Consider the following 22021-nt stretch of genomic DNA (forward strand, 5'->3'; position numbering starts at 1 on the left):
GTGATCGGAAACACGCCAGACTGCCAACGCGAGGCCACTTCACCTCAACCTTATTCTGCGCTGTCGTTGCCGGGCGGCTGACCACGAAATGAAAAACAGGCGTTTGCGGTCGCCGCACTGCGCCTTTAACTCCCAGCGTTCGCGTTATGTTTTTGATCTCTCGCGGTAGGCGCAAGCTCAACAAGCGTATCGCGCCAACCACACCTCTTGCAACCCTCGACGCTTCTGCTTGTAAGAAGTGACATTTCTTTGCTGAGGCTTGATGGCAGTGGCACGACGATACTGCTGATTGTTTGCGTCGATTACGAATATTTATAAAACGAAAGTTAAGTTTGAAAATGAATTGCAAAGACAAAAAGGTCGAGTAGATCATTTCGATATGAGCTTGTATCATCCGTAAAGCTCGTATTGAAACGCCCTATAATCAAGATGATGTCGATCTACTCGACCTTTTTGCCTTTGCAATTTATTATCAAGCTACATTACAGATCCGTGCATAGTGTACCCAAATTTAAGTTTGTTATGTAAAGTTGTAATTTTGACAGTGACATGTTCCACAGGCATTTAAGAATTTAACATCGCGCGTCACCATTTCAGTGGGTGACGATTTTTGTGCGCTAATCATATGACCAAAAACTTCCACGAATCGCCGGCAAACCTACAAAAACAAGTAAATGAAACATATATAGGGAATAACAGGATACGCCGCCTTTGCGATAGGAAAGGAGGAAATATTTCACGACCACCGCCGTGACTTGGCGAGCGATATTGTAACGGGAAACAACGACACAAGGGCTTGGCTTACAAAACAATACCGCAATATTCCTGTGAGGTAAAAAAAAACATACCCTTTCTCCTTTTCGACCTTTTGGGCCTTGAAATCCTCTTGGGCCTGATTTACCCTGAAAAGCAAAATTATTTTAAGAGGTAGAAAATCTTTAAACAACTGAAAAACGTATTAGTGGCTCCCAACCTTAAATGTCTTAATTTCGAAGTAATAAACGCAATTCGTTTTTAATTTTTATGCCAATCTAGCAAAGCGACAATAAACTTGTTTTTATGTAAAAAACACAACTAATCCATATAAGGTAGTCTCACCGTAGGCCTCTACCCCTGAATTAAACAATACGAAGAGAGTATAAACTGTTTAAAATTTCTAGCCTTTCGGCCGCTATAGCCTATTTGTACCAAACTATTAGTAATCCAGCTTGCTGAATGGTATTTTTATAAAAAACATATAATTAAGTCGCGGTAATTAACAAAGAGCACACAAAGTGCACTGTTACGAAATAAAAAGAAACTACATACTTCAGTCAAAAGTGTTTTCGCTTGCCAAATATAGTTGTAATGTTTAGATTTCAAATTGAGCTCCGCTTATACCTTGTATCAATATGCCTATACTCACGCAAATTTCAGCCTCAACTAAAATGTGCATTTTAGGTCAAATTCCAGATTACCCCCTTAAAACATTAAAATTCCACCTAAGGGAAATTCCACCCGGTTGAGAATCTCTGCCGTAAAGTATAGATACGCATTTCGATAAACACGATTAACGAAGAAGCATTTTCCAAGCTCTAATTTCTTTAACATAATTTATATATTTTACCATAATTAATCTACGTCCCTTTGGAAACAATAATTTGCATAAATTACCAATAGCTCACAAATAAATAAAAGTGTTTAAGAAAAGTAATAAAATAATACAACAACGGAACAAACTCTTTAAAGTTTAAACACACCGTACAATAATATGTTGCTAAGATATTCTCAGAAGACACCACACTGATCATTTGATGAATAATCGGCTTACGTTTAGGCTAAAGTCTGTCGGCGAAACAACAAGAGCTATTTTAATACACGTCGGCGACTTGTACGAATCGTTGCTATTCTTAAACTCTGTGATTCATTCCTTGTGTCATAATTATGACGACTATACATTTAAATACGGCATAGCGTAGGCCTAAATAATATTTCCGTATGAATAAAAAATAGCACTTTATCATTTACCTCAGGACCGGGCAAACCGGCGTATCCGGGTGGGCCAGTCTGTCCACGTATTCCTTTTGGTCCGGACGGTCCACGGATACCTTGGCGCCCGGGTCTTCCCCGAGGACCCTTTCGAAATAACAACACTTGAGACATTTCGTCAATATTTATATTTAACCCGAATGCTATTGCAAGATTTATGTCACATATATACTGACGACACAGTAATTTTTTTCGAGTTTATTATGTAAAACATACCACAACAAAATGTTTTATGAAATAATACACAATGGTTTCGTATTGAGGATTATCAAAAGTCAGATCACGAAATGTGACGATTTAGTATTTTTTACTATGTTGCCGAATGCCGACACAAACTACGCTTGGACGTGTTTTGCATGTGTCCGAATAACGCATATTATGCGTTTATAAATAGCCTAATAATAAATAATAGTGGCGTATAGCACAACTACAACCTAAATTCTAGTGCTACAGTTTAATATAAATCAGCCAACTCTACCTAACCCAACCTTAGTATGATTTTTATAGAAATCCAATAAGTAATTTTAATACTTGGAAATATATGTTTACCGAATTGTCACAACAGCTCTAAGGGAGTAAAAACATTTTAACCACCTTTGCAAAAGTAAACTATAAAATAAAAGAAGTCGAATGTTATGATCTTGCAGCACCACAAAACATTTCATGAAAAATTATTATTATTGCTGACCACAGAAAACCAATTTTAAATCTACTGTTTTTTAAATCTAATGTTTGATATCGCCAATACCTCTAGAAGTTTATGAAAACGACACAATTTTTGAGATACTGGCGGTAAATTAGCTTTTATTTTTTGTAGTACAACAGCAGTGTAAGATATTTGTTTTAGGACTTATAAAAGGTTTCTGTTGCGTGCAGCAAAACTTATTTGGTAACTCCTACTTCAAATCAAAGGACGTATTCTGCGCAGCATTACTGCGATCATTTTAATTCAAACATGAACAAAAGTGTAAAGCTTTGCAGAAATTTTCTGTACCTGTTCTCCCATATATCCTGGTGGCCCTGGCTGGCCGTGGTCTCCTCTTAAACCCTGTATGAAATAGGTGCGTTAAATAAAGTCAAACGATAAATTTATGTCGTGATATTAAAATCTTTCGTCGCAAGTGATAGTAAAAAAACAAGATATGAATCATATAGGCTTGTGGTAAAATTGGACTATATTTAAATTTAAAACTAAATTTTTCTTCTACCAAAATCTAAGAATAAACTTCGACTTTACACAGGATATAATCAAATAACGTTTAAACGTATAGAATTCCATTAATAAATGATGAATCACTTAAGACTGTGGTCGGCAACCACCGAACCTGGTCCGTGAAAAGTTTGTCACCGGTCCGTAGCTCTATACTCGTGTCGGCTTGTCGTTTATACTTTTCATATTGCTAACATATTAGGTTTTTTCTATATTTTCTATAACGTAACTTTGTTGTTTTATTAAATTCGTCAGTACTTGTTAAAGCAAAGCTAGATTAAGGGTGATATTTAAGTAAAAGTTGCAATAAATTTCCATAACTGAACAACTTTTATTTTTTAGGCCCGTCGTAAATAAATTTCAGTTTCAAAGATGTCCGCGATGCAAAAAAGGTTGCTGACCACTGACTTAAGGGGTGCGCTATACATACGTAAATCAACTGCAAATTATAGATCATATAAAAAGTAAGTGTGAGAACTTGTTTAAAGTTTTTAAAAATATATATGAAAGATATTGACCAAGGATTTGTTTAGTTGACCAAGGATTTTGCGAGTAAATTACAATAGGATGGACTTCCTGGAATTTCGTACAGAAATGTTATTACTTTTGTAGGATTTTAGGCTCGAAATGGTTTGCCCAATTATTTTTACACATGCATACTCTACCGCGAATAAGGCGGCCTTGGCAGCAAACTAACAGATCAATGGTATGAAATACATGATATTTACACACATATCAGAAAAATTTAACGTTTTACGTTTTACTTTGGAAATAATATACCAAAAAATAAAGTGAAATTAATTTAGTTCATGGGTAACGACAGCTAAAACACTGTCGTTATACCTGTATTCCCGGTTCTCCCCGTAGGCCCTTGAAACCGCGTAAACCTTTCGGGCCGCGTAACCCATCGGCCCCCTTTGTTCCAGTTGGACCCAGGGGACCCTGCGGAAAAATGATAAAAGTGTTAATAATTACAGCTAGAAAATAAGTAAAACCTCCATATTTAGACTTCGTTTTTATATTTTATTTGAGCTTACCGACCTAATTAAATGCTATTGTAATACGAACTCTTAAGGGCAGATTTAAGCTGGAAGGTAAACGGCGCAACTAACAGTTAATAGTAAAAAACTTAAGGGTTTAAAGTTTAAACCATTATTAAATATGTCCAGATGAAGCAAAACTGACTTTCCTAACTTCTCACCATTTGGCCTTTCGGTCCGTTTTTCCCTCTGCGTCCACGGCGCCCCTGAAGCAAATTCAGTTTTATTAGAAACCTCATAAATATATTAGGTTATCAGAGAAAACATGCTTAACTATCATGCAAAATAGAAAAAAAAAGTTTTTTTTAATTTCCCAAGGAAAGAAAGTTAAAAACATTTAAAAGGTTTAAAAGCAAAACGTACCATGGAACCGGGCGAACCAATAGAACCTCTTGGGCCGGGAATTCCCGTTTCTCCCTGTTAAAAAATCAACATAGATTCACCACGAATGATTGGATAATTGTTTAAGGTACAGCCGTTTAAAAAAAGGGTGCACGTGGGTTAAAGATCCATATTGGTTGGTGTTGCGCAATTTGGTTAGGAATGAAGAAAATTGCACCATGCATTTAAACGGTTGTGGAAACAGCGGAACACGTCTGTAGAGGAACTCATTATCTGTTCTACGTTATACATTTAAATAATTTATGGTTTGTAAGGAATTTTCGACTGCAAAATACCAATCTATTTAACAAAATTTAATTATTTATTTTGCAGCAGACTAATAATAACCGTCCGTTTAAACGAAGCATTTATACCAACAGGGCATATGATACCGTTACAGGTAACCTATTCCACAGCAAAAGGATAGTACAGCAAAGCTATAATACTGTAAATCGCGACATGAAGGTATTAAACAGTATCGTGCCAAAACAGCGCTGTTCAAACTGGAGCACCTAAACGGCGATACACCGGTGGCCCAAAATCGTCCCATAGCCCTTCCCTGCAGTTTTAGTTCGAGACATTTAGGTCTTATTCGGATGAGTTTCGGATTTAAAGTTAAGGTCTTGTTCCAGGATTTTAGGTCTTATGCTGTAGTGGGGGTACCTGTGTATTTTGATTTATTATGTCGTTGGTCATATTTCTATGGATATTCCAGCATTAGATATACTTTATAGGTCTTATTGTGTGTTCCAAAAAACATTCGTGTTGGCCTTCTCGCGTATCAAGCAAAATACCGTGCACCAAATCGCCACAACAATGCTACAAAGAAAAGTGTAAAACCCGGTTAACTGGTTGTTTCACTCACGGCTGCACCAGCACGTCCAGGTACTCCCGCTGAACCATCTTCGCCCTGAAGAAAAGCAGTCGGTTAACGTCGCATTTAAACCATAACGAGATCAGTATATTGCGTTGTTGTCACTAACCTTGGTCCCGTTGATTCCAATGCTGCCTGCTGGTCCCGGGGGTCCGATTGCACCCTGCAAAAAACACATAGAAAAATAATTTTTGCGTTTACGCATGGGGTAAATTGATGCTACCCTATAGCTGGAAATGAAAACCACACCGTGTTATGTTCATTTCTCGACCTTAACATAAAGTATGGCTGAGGTATTGAGTTCGAACCTTAAAATTCCCCAACCAGCATAGCTTGATGGGCCACAATCCTGATTAGGGCGCATGGTTTCGATAATATTAAAAGCCATGCTGAACGCATCGTGTGTAAATAATTTTTCAAACATGTTCAGTAAATAACGTTCCATGCTGTACTCTGTAGAGTGGTTAAGAAAATTGTTATTTTATTTTTCAATTTAATTTACAAGGTCAAATATGTTACACATATTTATATGCAATAAAAAAAAAAGTAAAAAAAACTACAAAAGTATCACATTTAACATTATATGTGTGTTTTTATAGCACGATAATAACCATTTCGTACACTCACTTGGTAACCTTTTAGACCAGGAGTTCCTCTGTAGCCCATAGGCCCCTAAATAGTTCAGGTGTTTTACATTTTTTAAAGTTAATTAAAGTAATTTAATAGCTTTAAGGTGTTATATCTATCAACTAATTAAATTAATACTAGTTTATGTTAGTAACGTACCACGGGTCCTTGCAATCCAACCAATCCTTTTCGACCGGGTTTGCCAGGTGGACCCTGTTTAATACATCAAGGTACATGTTAAGGGTCGCTTTTACAAAGTGAACCACTGGTTTAAAAGCTAGGGCCACGAAACAAAAATTTAGCACCCGTAACCAGAGACGGATCCTGAGGGACCACGTAGCCAAGCCTTGTTATATGAGATTTGAGTTGTATGTTTGTGCACGACAGCAGGTTTTCCTTTTAGACCGTTTATATATCCGTTTTTTTTAGACGTAGGCCTACCCCTTTGTTACTTTTTTTTGGAAAATTTATCATGCGTTTAGGGAGGAACATTTTTGATTTAACTGATTAAAAAAGTTGTTGAACACGTCCCATTCTGGGCAGCATTTCCCATACCAAATAACAAAAATAAAACAAATAGCATGCTGCACACCAGGAGCTTTTAGATTACTATAATATTGTAGCCTACTATAAAATGTGTGTCGCCAGATTGCAGTTGTACACAGACTTGAGTCTACAAAAGTTGTTTGTCCAAATAGCTTACGTTAATTCAAGCCATCAAAATATAAGGCAAGTTACTGTCATTAAAGTAGTCACTAATCACAAAACTGTGCGTTACACGGTTTTTTAATTTGGTACAAATAAAATCCGTAAAAAAAGTAATCAGCGTGATTTAAAATAGATATTCCAACTTTTATTTTTTATAACACTTCACCATTATTACCCAACAATTTGGGGATTGTCTTTTAGCCCGGCCATTCTAACACCCGCGTTGCTTTCCTAACCAAGTGCAATGCCTGGTTGACTAGATTTTTAATTACTTTAAGTTTATTTGTGTAATTTGTCTACTATTGCCGAAACACTTAGAAGTGTCGTTCCACTACAAGTTTCAAAACACCCCGCATGCGAATTTTAGAACTTGGAGGACGTTCAAAGCGTTCAAAGCGTTTTTAAAGTTAAGCTTTAGCAAAAGGTCACCGCAATCATATAGCATCAATAATTAAAAGTTTGAAGTGAATCTACATAGCGCAGCCAAAGAAGACCCAGCACAAATATATAACTTTACTAAGAGAAGTTGTTTTTAGAACGAATCATTTCAGATTAAAATAATAGTATTCTGTATCGACCCCAGCAACAAAAATATTATCAACGTTTAACTGAAAGAATATATATTTAAAAAAACAATATACACAGGCGTTTTACCAAATTGAGCTTCCTTGTCCTAAACGTAATTAGAAGGACAGTTTTTTATGATTACAATATTGATCATAAAATGTGAGTTGTGACCCTTTCATTATGTAGCAAAATTTAAAACTATAAAGTTACAAAAAAGTATGGCAAAAGTGAGTATAAAAAATGTAATAAAATAAATTTGATCGTTTACCTCAGGTCCTGGTGGGCCGATTAATCCAGGATCGCCGCGTTGACCCTGAAAATAAAAAAATAAAAAAACAATGACGCATTTCTATAAAAAAATATTCCAGAAAGTGCAAATCAAACCTTCTTTCCCTTTTCTCCACGGTCACCCTTGCTTCCTCTTCGGCCAGGAAAACCCTATAAGTTATTATTAAAACTTGATTTAAAGGTCAAATTTCAATTGTGTGCAGAGAGGCGGCGGCATCGTGCGCCTTACCCTAAAACTGGCGAAGTAATTAATTATTATTATAGCGGACTTTACATACAGGTATTAACAAAGGTAACTCAGATCTTTGAAAAGTCAATTTGCTTGTGTCTCAAATCACAATCAATCTTCCTTCATCAGTAGAATCGCAAAAGCGTGACACTTTTGAAAAACTTTATTTAATCCTTAATGTTATGCTCTCCATAAAAAATCCCCTTATCTGTGGTACTTTGGTGAAAATTATTAACAGTTACATTGTAAGGCCTACTACGCACAATCGCACAAGTCATTTTGACAAACAATGAAAATAATAAATTAATCAAGCAGATTTAGGTACAATTGTGATGCAATAAATGCTCAAATTTGACTCAAATTATGGTAATTTGATGTTGGTAGAAACTTTTTAACTTTAATTAAAAAAAGCCGGAGCCTGGGCCCTGGGAGCTGGGAATGTCGTCTTTTAGTATTAAGGACAACACAAAGTCAAAAATGCCTCTTTAATAAAACTAGAGCACTGCTAGTGTCTGGTATGCATGCCTTAAAGCAAGGGTTCTTAAACTGGGGTCCATGAACCCCTTGGGAGTCCGTGAACTAGTTCTCACGAAGGCCTAATTGAAATATTAGTGTATTATTTACGAAGTAAACAATTTTCCAAAAATCAGTTTAGCCAAAAATAAAACATTTTAGCACCGAATGAATGTGTTTAGACTCCATTTCACTTTTACATTGTTGAACTGAAATCAGAATATTTCTGAAGTCTATTTGTCTTGTGACGTCAATTTTCAACGTCATATTTGAAAAAATTCTTGCCTATCGTGGTCCAGACTAAAATTAGCAAAACTAAATTTTAGGGGTCCGCGGTAAAAAAAGTTTAAGAATCCCAGCCTCAAAGAAAGAATAATTAGGCAAATTTGATTCACATTAATCCATATTATGTCAAAACGGAGTACACGGTTCGGGATTGCATTAAAAAGTTAGGATAAATGCAAATGAGCCTACAAAAAAATTACACCAATTCTCACCTTGTTTCCGCCTTCACCATGGTCACCATCCGGTCCAGGCAGTCCCGGTGGTCCCTGTAAAAGATTTTTTTTATTACTACCAGAATATCAGTACGATACAAATAGGCATTTTGTTTTGAAAAATAGTTGAAAAAGGAACACACAAGAAAACCTATAGCATGCTCAACCTTTTTCATCCTGTGGACCCCTTCAACCACTATTTATGCTTTCTTTAAATAAACAGCACCTAAACCTTATTTTAAAATTTCATCAATAATTAGAATTCAGATTTTGAAAAATGTGACTTATTTGGTTAAAATTGGTATTATTACAAATAATCTAGTTGTGCCTATCCTTGCTTTTTTAACATTAATTCTACAACCTCTGTTTGTTTTTTTTCAGAACGTCTATCAGCCCAAAGAGGTCATAAATACTATTCATGTTACGCCGTGTAAATTCATACACTCTATCAAGCGCAAAGTTAACTTATACCAGTGGTTCTCAAATTTATTTTAAAAAATTACGCAACGGTCCCCTAGCAACTTTTTAAATTGCTCAAGGCCCACTTCAAAATATACATCCACGAAAAATGTCAAAACATCTAACGAATCACTTTATTTGAGTGAAGCAATCACAAACAGTTTTAAAACCTTGACTGTACAGCTCACAGTGGCAGCGCAGCAAGCTGTAAAAACCTAATTCTCATTAGCACAACGCAACCTTATGACGTCACAATGAACAATTTAACTGAAAGCATGCTATCATAAGAATGAACAACTAATCGTAGCTATAGGTCGAGCCTGAGTTTGGCTTTCTTTTTTCCCACAATTAGGCCTATTTACGACATGGTTCTTATTATTGTGTTTGTTAAGCTTGGTTTGGAAAAGCAAGTTGCCTGAAAATTTTACTGCACAAAAAGTTTCTTCTAGGAGCGTCGTGTTGAGTTTTTGTTTGGTGCTTCGCGGTCCCAGAAAATGGTCGCGCGGACCCCAGTTTGAGAACCACTGACTTATACTGTAACTACCATTATATCGAGCAATATACCAATGGTTGTTCCTAATGCGTTACGTACACTTTTAAATAGAAAGTTTTGTCTATTTAAACGGATTTGGAGGTAAACAAGTGTAAAATCAGACTTACAAGTGGGTACTGGGTAACCTGGATCATTATAATCACTATATATAAGTTAACTCTTGAAGTTAAGCTCGATTTGTAGTAGGCTACAGCTCTTTTTACATAAACATAATCCTTGTGAATTTTTTGACAGTTTAATATAAAGTTATGTATTATGGATTTAACCTGTGGTCCTTTAGGTCCACGATCTCCTTTATCACCCCTTTCTCCATTCCGGCCATTAGAACCAGGAGTTCCATTCGTTCCTGGCTTTCCACGTGGCCCCACATTACCCTGTGTTCAAAATAATAATATTCACCAGAAGCGAATTCAAGATTTTTGGCAGCATTGGAGCTAAGATTTTTTCAACTCAGGTGATTTTTACTAGGTTATTGCCAGGTGTATACATATTATGTGTTGCGCTAAGCAGACATAAATAACTTATATTTTATAGTTTTATATTCAATTGTGATTATATTAATGACTTTTCGTTTTGTTCAAGTCAGAAATATAATTACGGAATACGTCAAAACAAAATAACACATTAAAAAAACGAATCACTCCGATTCGTGAGGTGTGTTTTTCATAACAAACTAAACCAAGCTGTACTTCATTAAACCAGATAAGATAAATGAATGTCAATTTACCAGCCTTTTACTAATTAGAAAATAATTGAAAATCATCAATTCGTCAAATTGGAATACCGTAAAATTTAATATATGGCTGTCCAGGTCTAATAATAAAAATGTAGAGTATAGCACTAACGCCAGAAATGGTTTCACTATTACTTCGTTGAAAAATTCACAATTAACCGTTGCAATGTATTAACAATTAATCTTTACTTCGTTTGATTAACCCTTTAATTGTTGTGGCTTTAACGTTTTTAATTTGGAATATTGTTTTCAGTCATTATGAGGCCCACCAGGGCACCAGCGGTAATGTACCCCTCTTGTTATGGGTTCACACAGCACGTAGGGTTGCAATTCCAGACGACGCAATAAGTGCGGTGTCGGTTGGGTTAAGTCGCCTGTCAAATTACTGACGCTCGCATAGCAAGCTTTGTGTTATGAAATACGGGGGCGGTACATTAGGGTCAAGGCGCCACCAATAGAAACTCCGACTGCTCAGTTTGTTTGGGCGTCAGAGTTCATGGCAACTCCTTGTTTTACCGTTTGATTATGTACTTAACGGATTAGGTTATTTGTGACCCATAACAAGGGTTTTTCGCAGAAAATGACTCCTGAGCTTATATCCTGTGAATTTGAGACGATGCATCTCAAACCGGAGTATGCAACGGCTAATGTTCTTGCGGTAAACAATGTAGGTTGCTGGATACGAGATATTGTAAACACTAATTAGTTAGCGGATTCATTCAGAGGCAATAAGTTTAATTAGGCCATTTAAATGTCTTGGTAACATTAATCTGTAGCGCACTAATGTGAACAGGTATATGCTCCACAAGTAATATGTCATCAACCAAAATTTTAGAACCTACCAAGATGCAAAGAGCGAATAGTTATCAAGACGATTTACGTTTTTCTAAAGAAGGTACTTACTAAAACACCTTGGTCACCATGAGGTCCGGGTAAGCCAGGTAGTCCAGGCGGACCCTGAAATAACAAAATACTTTAATCTTTAACAATATTGTTCGAAATATAAATGAAAAGAAACTGCTGCTTACAAACTGAATGGTGAAAATAAGAAGATATCTCCTGGCCCTTACAGGTAAATGACGACAATGGCTTCAAATGGGAGCAAAGTCTATCTAAAGTATATAAACTGCTGCTTCCAGCAATTTATGGGAGTTAACTCTTCTTCGCATTGTCTGCTTAACATTTACGACCTGAGGTCAACAGTGTTGCTGAATTGGCACCACGGAAAATAGTTTTGTTGAATGTTGGGTCTTTATGGGGCTTATAATTAACTTTTTTATTTCACTGAACATTAATCCAAATGAATGTTAACTGTAGGTTGTTACTCACTTTAAACCCTGGTCCTCCTTTATATCCTGGAAGACCCGGATCCCCGGCGTCAACCTGTAAATATTTTTTATAATACCTGATATCAGATTTTACAAATGATTTTTAGGCCAATGGTAAAAAAACTATTTCGAAACAAATTAGTATTTACATATTAAAATTATTAAACATAAAGAAACTCTGACAAAGCAACTCTTGATCCTAAAAACGTATGGTCCCCAACATTTATTATTACCGATGGTTTAATTGTATTTCGTCATGAAAGTATACAAATGTCTAACAACATACTCCTACCTTCTGAATATCGTGACTAAATCCCAGTTCTCCGGGACTTCCCTGGGGACCACGTGATCCCTTTGCTCCATCCAATCCAGGAAATCCCTTTTCGCCCTTTATAATAACACATAATACAAGAAATACAACCAGTTTCTTATAGAATCTATAGTTTAAAAGTGCATAATGCGTTTTTCCAGATAGTTTGCATTTCATATTGCGAATTTTTATAGCGCTAATTTTTAAATATATATTTTAAAAAACCAATACATCACCACGTTTCAGTAACTAGTTCCAAATTTGCAGTATCAATCATTTGCTGCATGTACGAACTCGTGCCATTTTTGTATAAATTAGTGGTTTAATATCTGTGTAAATCGTCTGTCTTTTCCTGATTTTTCGCAAATGGCGCTGCCACTGGTTGGGGCTATTGAGTTTAAGTGTAGGTGAGAACATATGTAATTAAAAACAGGGCTGCGCTGTCGGATTCGGCACTCGGGACTCGAGGAGTCGGTTTGTTTTGTTAGAGTCGGACTCGGGACTCGGGATTCGAGTAAGATCACGTAAAACTACCGTCCCGAGTCCGACATGCGCATGCACAATACCAAATTTTTAAGTGATATGGCCGCCAACTGGAAATTGTAAATGTGGAATAGCATATGGTGAAATATTTTCCAATCATGTATTGTGAGTGAATGCATTATACGATACCCCTATAAGTGGATTGCTGATTATCCACGTTATTTCAGTTACGTAAATTGGCGGAATACAGGCTGTAGAGTGAGGACCGGACTCGGGACTCGACAAAATCGCACATTTGACCGGAGTCGGACTCAGATTATTTTTACCCGACTCCGCAGCCCTGATTGAAAACAATAAATTAAATATTACCTTAGTTCCTTTCAATCCTGGTTTGCCGGTTTGACCCTGTGAACACAAAATGCTAAAAATGTTAACACAATGCAACATTGGTGTTACATAATTATCATATCGTACAATACATGCAATAAAAAATAGTTATATAACTCTAATGTAAGAAATGAATTAGGTAACGAAATTTACAATAAAAATTCTAGAAAAATTTTCTGTTTATTTAAATGGAGTACAGCTCAATGGTTTATTAAGCTGTTTGGCGTCTAATTTAATCAACATACCCTTTGTCCCTTTTCGCTCAGCACGACAACCTGAAAAGAACAGAAGATACGGATTTAAAGCCAGCCGGCAAATGGACCGTAAATGTTTAGTCATGGTCACGAATGCGATAATGCGTATTTAAACAACCGATTTGTTCTTGGTTCGTTTTGTCGCTTTACAAGTCCGCGCAACGTTTTGAAGCAAATGCTTTTCGCACTTGGTATTGTCGCCTTCCACATGATATGCTTGTTTAGCGACGCAACATTGATGGCGTTAGGCGCACTTAGCGTGAAGTTAACAAATAACGTATTTTTAGGTAAAATCATGAAGCTTTTGAATTGACAAAGCTTGTTGCAGTGGCTCGGTAGCATAACCACGTCGCTAAACGACAGCTACTTTTTCACTGACTCGACTTTATAAAGCGGCACTATACAGCTCAAGTAGATTTTTCCAGCAATTCAGGCATGACAACAAAACCCCATTAGGGAAGTCCAAAAATATCTGATCGGAGCGGATATCCGATGCCAAGTAGGAGTATCGGTACTCGTCCGAAAATAGATAGGTATCAGTGCCGATCTAAAGCCAAATTAATTTTGAAATTCCAGCCATGATTTAAAATCAAACGTAGCTATTTCTCAGTTTGAAAGATGAACTTAACAAAGTATACAGTTTAACAACTTAAGGTAACTTATGTTGAAAATGAATAAAGACTTATTCGAAACGTTCAAAATGATACCTACTTCTCTATGGGCTTTGATATTCTTATTACGTCTTACTACAACCTCCAACCATTATGCTCTTAAGGTAACTTATTTGTCTAACTTTAAAGCAAATTTTGGACTTGTTATAACATAAAAAACATTACCCAAAAAATATTATTTGATATAGTTTGTTTGTTTAGTAATAGCAATAACGTGATTTGATATCGGATTGGATCGGACCGCGATACTTTTTGTCCAAAATATCGTGTATCGGTATACAAATAAAATGTCAAGCATCGACCATCCCGTGTCAGAATATGCTGTCTATGCTCAAAGTGCGACAAAAACTGGTCTACAAGATATGTTGGGCGCCCCCTAAAAATAAAGTTATTTAGATAAATAAGCAACTGCAATTAATACTGATAATTTTTTTTAAATTTTAATAGCAAAATAAGTTTAAACTGCCGAAGAGTGGTCGGCAAACTGTACGTAGGCTGCGTCCCAAATGTGGGCCTATAAGCATTTTTTAGTGGACCGCGAAATTTATTGTAGGTTACTATATTTTAAAAGTTAATGTGGACAACAGTTTTTGTTTTGGCTCATTGTTGCGTTACAGGGACAAGATAAGTAAATATACAACCCTTTAACAGCAATCCTACCCCTTTAGTGGAAAATGATGAAATACCTTACAGCTGTATCTTTGCAATATTGCTGTAGAGTTATAATATATATTGCCAGAGGAACCTGTTTTAAATAAAATATTGCTGTAGAGGTTTGACAAAATGAGTCATTATTAGACACATTGAACCCGCATAAATTCTATTGAACCTAATTCAAATGCGGTCTAATGTAGTGACCACTGGTTAATGGTTAAGTATGTGGAATTTTCAAAAACGTGCATTTAAACAAAGCTATTAAATCCACGCGAGTAACAGTACCTGTAATGTTGGTGGAAGTATTACTATTGTTAAAAGTAAAGAAAACGTTCAGAACACCGATCATAAGTTTTACCTTGGGACGCATTGTGGAATACCAGATCACATTATTAGAGCGACAACGACAGTCTTAGCTTCAAATGTTATTACTCTATTTTATTAAATATAATAATGACAAGCATCCTCGCAATCCGAGGAACCAATTTCCCAAGATAAAGGGCACAGGTGAAAACGCATCTCGTAAAATAGCAACAAAACCACAAAATAAATGCTGCAGAGCACCTGCAAACCGCAGGTGTGTTCCAATGATGAAAGGCTGGCTAGGCTTAAAACAATTAGGCGGGAAGAAATGGCTTAACAAACAGTTTCCATAACCAAAGATTTTAAAATTAGTTGGCTGGGGATAACCTATATTCAAAACTCGTTTGAACATAGGAGACCATACTTAAAATTTGCTAAAAGTAATAGGTTTTACGTCAAGTTTGAGGTTTTCATGAACAAGTTTTTGATACTTGTCAAATTAATTTCATTCAGACTTTGCTAAACGAAACTATTTCGAAATTGCCAAACTTTTCAAAAAAATAAAAATATACTTTGCATTTAAGATAATGCAAAAGCAAGATTTAGACTTTTGATTCACATAAATTAAAAATGTACAGTCCATAAGTGCATTTGCAACGCGAGAAAGGGTAACCTAAAAATGTAATTTGTTGCGGTGGCGCTGACATTTTTGCCCAGCCTGAGTTTGCGTTTTTAAAGCGAACGGCTCTTTCGGGATTACATTATGACGCGTAGCGTGTAGTATCCGGTGTTTTTATATCGAGCAGAGATTTCATTTTAAAATAGAATAGTCAAACAAATAGTTCGTCTACTCTAGTCTAGAACAACAAAAAATCATGCAAGATAACGTGAATTACAAAACAAAAATAGCAAATTAGGGTTCATTGTAATGAATTTGTCTTCTTGTGCTAGACGTAAGAGTAAACTGGCCATCATTTATATATAAAATATATCATTAAATGATAACAAAAGATCGTCAGAAGAAAATAAGAACCTATGAACAATGCAACGTTAAATCACTCTGAACCCATCAAAACGCATTTAAGAATTCTAGTTTGAAGTGGTCGCCTAAGCTTGAGGTGTTTGTTTTATTAAGCTATAGTTTGATAAAAAGGTTCGATAGGAAACAAACTGTATCCAAAGGGCTTAAAACGCTATTAAGCTCGTGACATTCTTTCTTGTAACTCATAGTTTTGACTGAGGAGATACCTTCGTTACTATATTACCGGTAAACGTCTATTCATTAAGGATACTTCTTGCAATTTTTCAAACTTTGGTCTATTGCGCTTGTGTAGGCGTCAATTGTAAAGTTTTATGATGCAGAAACATTATTTATGATTCTGGCTCGTGCTGAGACCAATACACGTTCACTCCTAAATCCTGTTGGTTGAACAGTGACCACATTTTGTAGGCCTACGACTTTGCCATTTTGGTTACAGGACAACTAACCTAAAGAAACCGGAGGTTATAGTTTGGTTTTGTTCTGAAATTCTAAAAGGCTGTCTTAATGCATGCATGGCCATAGCGACATAACATTTGTGCAATTAGAAAATTGGTTTGTTAGGTTTAAATTGGTAAAAAACAAATTGGGATTCATAATTTGGGATTACATGGTTAAGGTCAAATTTATCTTGTAAAATAATTGTTGTACACAGTAAAATTCCTTCAAGGTAGATTCAATTGACGTTAAAAACGTTTAAAACTTTTACTTAGAGTGTTATTTCAGTCAAACTAATTGTGTGTAAGGCCAATTTTGTTTTGCTTTTGTCAATTAATAATTTGTTGGGGAATGATTTTACGATCAACCTTTTTAGTTTTCTTTTGTGGTACGCCAAGTTTCCGCCGAACTTACGTCCCCAACAAGGTAGCAGGTGCGTTAAATTCAACAAATGCACACCATATCAAAACAAACTGAAACAGCAACCTGAATTCAGTTTAACAACTCAGAATCGTTAAAAAAGTATATATCATTGCAAGTTCACATTTTTAATAGTGTGCTTATCCTGTAAAACTGTAACAAGTTTAGCATCCAATATAACATAATTAAAAATGTGCCATGTGCAGTTCTTGATTGAGTTAACGTTTTAATACCCAAGCGTTTTGGAACCAAAAAGATACTCCCAAATTATCGAGAGTTCTAATAAAAAAGAAACACGCAAATTAACTTTAACTTAACTGCCATGCAGCACAATTGACAAGGTTAACTACTCTTGATTTATGTTATGTTAAGTATGTCTTTTGACTCATATGTCACACTTTGTTTTGACAGAATTCTTGTCGAACCAAGATGGTTTGACGGATATAACTTACTTGACTTGACGGTAAAGGCATGTGAGGCCACGCAGATCGAGGTAATCAAATTAATCTGAAGTTATGGGCAGCAAAAGTGCGTTTCCTGCGTACGCTGGTCTATATTTCTTAATAAAAAAAAATTGCAAAGAAAGGTTGCGAAAAAAACGACAAAACAGATGGTCAGATGTGTTATTTATTTACCACATTAACATAGATTTGTCTGTTGACCACAAACGCGAAGACAGGACAACGACTGTGACCAGACATGGCACCGACCACAATTGCGCCGTGTTGACAGTAGTAGAGTTGAACGAGAATTTTGCTATGGGCAGAAACAAAGTGTCAGACGATACTTTGACACAAGCCCATGGAGACAGACGCTGACGAGTGACGAGCCAGTGATCGGGAGGTTAACCAGCATATTTAACCGCAGAGGATAGTCTCCCCTAATCCTACTGCCCCGCTGTGGGTTATGGTTGTAGCGGAACGACCCGATCCAAGCACTTAAACGTAATGAGCATTCTCTGCGAAAGGCAAGATTACTGCTGTGCTGCTAGTGGTGAAATAAGTCAAATTCCATTTGTTAGTTTCGCCTGGACAAAAGTAGTAATCTAAATTCTAAAGGAATGAGGAAACCATTTAAATTGTCACTTGTCCGGAACATTTATTTTCCGCCTCGGTCTTATAAACTACAGGCTTCCTGTTACAAGTAGGTGTTTCTCACAAAATCTGAAATGGGCTTTATGGTCGTTTGAGTTTCGCACAACCACGTATAAAATGTGTTTTTTTATTTATTTTGCGATCAGTGGTCTGGTAAGCTTTTAACAGTTGCTAGATGCAGGTGTGTTTAAGGTTTCAAGGGATAACACCTACAGACGTCTGGCTTTTATTAGTGTAACAGCTGACAAATTATCTTGTTTAATGGCGACATAAGCAACATTATGGCGCTACGACTTATTATTCCAATCCGCTAGCCAAAACTTAAAGGAGTAGAATAATTAACTAAAGCCGGAACGTATTTAAATCATCCTTAAAACAATCTTAACATAATAACATAATAATCCAGATGTACCACCAAAACTAAATTAACGGACCATAATGCTATTTTCAATTTCCTTAACTGTTATTTATTGGATATGGGTATTAACTTGGCTACATATTAAATAGCCAGTCGTTCGCTATCCAGAAAATAAAAATAAATAGGAAAAACAACAAAAAAATATGAAATCACCTTCCTATGGAATACAAGGGAACATACACCGTGCCTCATACTTTCCCGAAATTATGATAAATTGCCAAATTTCATACAATAAAAGCCTGTTTTGCGATCAAAACTTTGGATGCCTTGTAAAAAGCGTAAAATAAAAAGGAATGTACAAGTAAATTTTGTGGAAGACGTTTTTCAAATTATATATATGAGCTTTGTGCATAATCACATTAAATTCAAGTTGCCCCGCAGAAAGCCTAACTAAGTAGATGGCATCAAGCCGAATAGCTTTAAAAAATATGAAATCACCTTTCTATGGAATACAAGGGAACATACACCGTGCCTCATGCTTTCCCGAAATTATGATAAATTACCAGATTTCATACAATAAAAGCCTTATTTACGGGAACTGTTTTGCGATCGAAACTTTGGGTGCCTTGTAAAAAAGCGTAATTTAGTATTGATAACTGGGAGTGTCAGCCACTACGTTCTATGTATGTGGTTATATGGAATAAACTGACAAACTTGACAACACTTATTTTCCCTCGAATATAGTAAAGTTAAGCTTCAAGTTCTATATCAAAACCTAAAAACTTTTTAGTGTTAAGATGTCTCAACGCGAACGCAGTAGATAGATAGTCCTCAACAATAAACCAAATACTAAAAAAATCCTTAAAAACACTCGTCAAGGTTGGGAGCAAAGACGAAATGCGAATGGAAGAAATCATTTTTCGACGTTAATATTGCGAGCAATCAGTCGCAGAATGAGTTACGTTGCAACAGGTCAAATTGCAAAGTTGCCACCCCTTAAAAAGGTATTTGCTTTTGATGACGTTGTTCCAGAGCTGAAATTGTTCCCGAAATAATAAAGCGACCACAAGTGCAGTGATGCATCATTAAAGGTAATAAAACTTTTCGAGAACATCAAGAAAGAGAGTTTTCTCAACAAATTTAGACACATCTAGTAAATATATTTAGAAGGTTATGACGAACGAAATTGTCTAATCTTTACCTTTATTAAAATCAGCAACTCATGTAAAGCTGTAAAACAGCACTGTAGTTACAAGCACGAGCGGACTTATTTTTTGTTGAAGTTGGCACGAACATTTTTGGAGATGACATCAATAAATTCACAAAACATTCAAACTTAGAAACACCTGTTGCTCTCAAGCGGACTCGTGCACAAATAAGCTTACACCAGATGCAACATGCCATAATAATTATAGCGCCTTTTGGCTAAATAGATTTTTGTAAATAACAAAAACATAGTAAAAACGGACAGTTCACGCAAAACGCGAAAATAAACTTGTATTTGAAAAGTGAAGGGCAACAAATATTGTTTGGGGAAGGATAGGATGAAACAAGCAAACTAACCAGTTTTAAATAATTAAAAAATCACAACATAATGCCTGTTTTTTTAATTATCACCTAAGAATTTTCGTTTTGTGAGGTTGCTTTGAACAAAAAATCTTACTTCACCTATATTGCTATTCTGTTCATGTGTTTTAAACGAATATTTCGCCAGACCTAAGCCATCTAAATCATTCTGCTCGATAATCTGTGCAGGTCTTACGAACGCCATTTAGATCTAGATCACAAATAATATGATTCACGTTTTGCTCGGTTTGCAATAAACGAAAGTAATAAAACAAAACCTACCTCAGGGGTCATCGGTGTGGCAGTTGTTGCTGTTTGTGTGGTCGTAGCTACTGACACGGTACTTGGTGGAGCGACGGGTATCCGTCTTTCGATCCAGCTAGTCCAAGACGCCCAGGCTGACCAGGCCGACCAGGCCTGCTCTCCGTCCGTGTGACCAGTCGAAAAATTGTTAAAGGACTTCGATTCGCGTAACTTGGGCAATGCGCGAGCCTCACTTCTGCGATCCCTAAAGCATTTTCCGGTAACACAGCGAAATCGTTTCCGTGGTATTCTGCGCTGCGAAATACCGCGATTGGCCGCGTCCTGAGTGTTCCTTGAAGCCACCAACGCGGCCAAACGGGTGGGTAAACTTTTTCGATGCGCTCCATCCAACAAAGGTTCAGCGAAACGAGAACGTTCATCCAGGGTGCTATCTAGATCGACAGTTCTTAATTGCAATGTTCCTGGTTGATCTTGCGACCTAACATCAGGGTCAGAATCAACTGCATCACCACCCCAGACCCTCGCGTAACCTTTCACAGTGTAGGGAGCAAAAACGATTACGACGAGGAAGATTATAGTGGGGACGTAGGCAGGTATGGGGTGCTGGCAGCCACTTCGTCGCATCTCCAGATGCACGGAAGCCACTCAGTTCATAGCCAATGTATCCGATGCTTCGCATGCAGCAGATACATCGAAAGTGGTTTACAATGGTTTATCGTTTCCTGAATTGACAAGTATTCACATATCAGATGTTACATTTCAAAATCGCAAACAAACTAATAGAATAACAAAATAATGACTGAAGAAATACCGACTTGCAAATGGCTGAGAATAATTAGCTTTGCAATTTGGATACAAAACCTTTGTTCTTCTGTAAAAGGCAAGCTTAAACAAATACGCTTGTAACTTTCTAACCTTTCATGTCACGCATTCCTCGAAACCTCAAAGCTATAACGCAAACCATTCGAAGACAAAACAAAACCAAGCACTGCTAACTGTGGGAACAAACTGTTTGGAATTGGATAACAAACCCCACTACATTTTTATTAATTATTTAAAATCGTTTTAGTCAACTCATAATAATGCTTTCCGTAAGTTTATAAACATGAAACAGATCCAAGTAAATACTCCGTTCAAAATAAATAATGAAATTCGTTATAAGACAAAAAATTATTTATTGTTACTGACTACCCGAGTAACAAGCAAAGCATTTTTGTACAGCACTCTGTGCAGTGTGCACGCTAGCAAAATAATCGAATGAACTTTAGCCATAACTTGGCGGCGCCGTTCAGCAGTTACGGTATTTCTACGTGGAATGTTGGCATTTTATTTTCAAGACAGCGCGTCGTAGCGAAAATTTATGGGGCGCCATGCGACCTTAAATTTTCATTCAATGCTACATTATAGCAAAGCGTTCATCGATAATAACCCAAACCGCACAGTCAAATTGGTATACAGGCGCATTCCGAAAACCGCCCTTTCCGCAAATTCGCTTCACCGCGCGCCGTTTGACTGAATGACCAAACTACATTGCGTCTTCAACGATGCTAATTCGTACAATCTGTGCCAAGACCTAGAAAATGTGTCCTGCTGAGTGATACATCGCCGAAGGCGAACTGTTGGAGAAATGAGCGTTTGCTGCGGCGGGAAACGATGTCGATCTAAACGTTTTCCGATTGCATCAGCGCTTTTGCTTATGTTTATTAGGCGGTCGGTGTCGATGCAAAATGCAGCGGCCGCCGGTT

General features: G+C 36.6%; 1 protein-coding gene and 1 long non-coding RNA gene across 2 annotated transcripts; both read right to left on the reverse strand.

Annotated features, from left to right (window-relative positions):
* Window positions 1-10278: 10278 nt before the first annotated feature.
* Window positions 10279-12420, reverse strand: LOC146148069 (uncharacterized). Its single transcript, XR_014494842.1, has 4 exons — window positions 12328-12420; window positions 12037-12090; window positions 11611-11664; window positions 10279-10348 (listed from the first exon to the last, which is right to left on the reverse strand). It is a non-coding gene; the product is annotated as an uncharacterized LOC146148069 (long non-coding RNA).
* Window positions 12421-12667: 247 nt separating this feature from the next.
* Window positions 12668-20991, reverse strand: LOC146148070 (uncharacterized). Its single transcript, XM_083387993.1, has 4 exons — window positions 20295-20991; window positions 13461-13490; window positions 13198-13233; window positions 12668-12733 (listed from the first exon to the last, which is right to left on the reverse strand). The coding sequence occupies exons 1-4, from the start codon at window positions 20898-20900 to the stop codon at window positions 12668-12670; spliced, it is 738 nt and encodes a 245-aa protein (XP_083244119.1). The 5' UTR covers window positions 20901-20991.
* Window positions 20992-22021: the final 1030 nt, after the last annotated feature.

This window comes from Ascidiella aspersa, chromosome 4 (assembly GCF_963924565.1).
Source record: "Ascidiella aspersa chromosome 4, kaAscAspe10.2, whole genome shotgun sequence".
Lineage (NCBI taxonomy): Eukaryota > Metazoa > Chordata > Ascidiacea > Phlebobranchia > Ascidiidae > Ascidiella > Ascidiella aspersa.

Coding starts and splice junctions, on each gene's coding strand:
- LOC146148070 (XM_083387993.1), bottom strand. CDS start 20,900: ATGCGACGAAGTGGCTGCCAGCACCCCATACCTGCCTACGTCCCCACT. Junction 13,234..13,460: donor TGAGCGAAAAGGGACAAAGG/GTATGTTGATTA, acceptor TTGTGTTCACAG/GGTCAAACCGGCAAACCAGG. Junction 12,734..13,197: donor CAGGATTGAAAGGAACTAAG/GTAATATTTAAT, acceptor TAAACTCAATAG/CCCCAACCAGTGGCAGCGCC.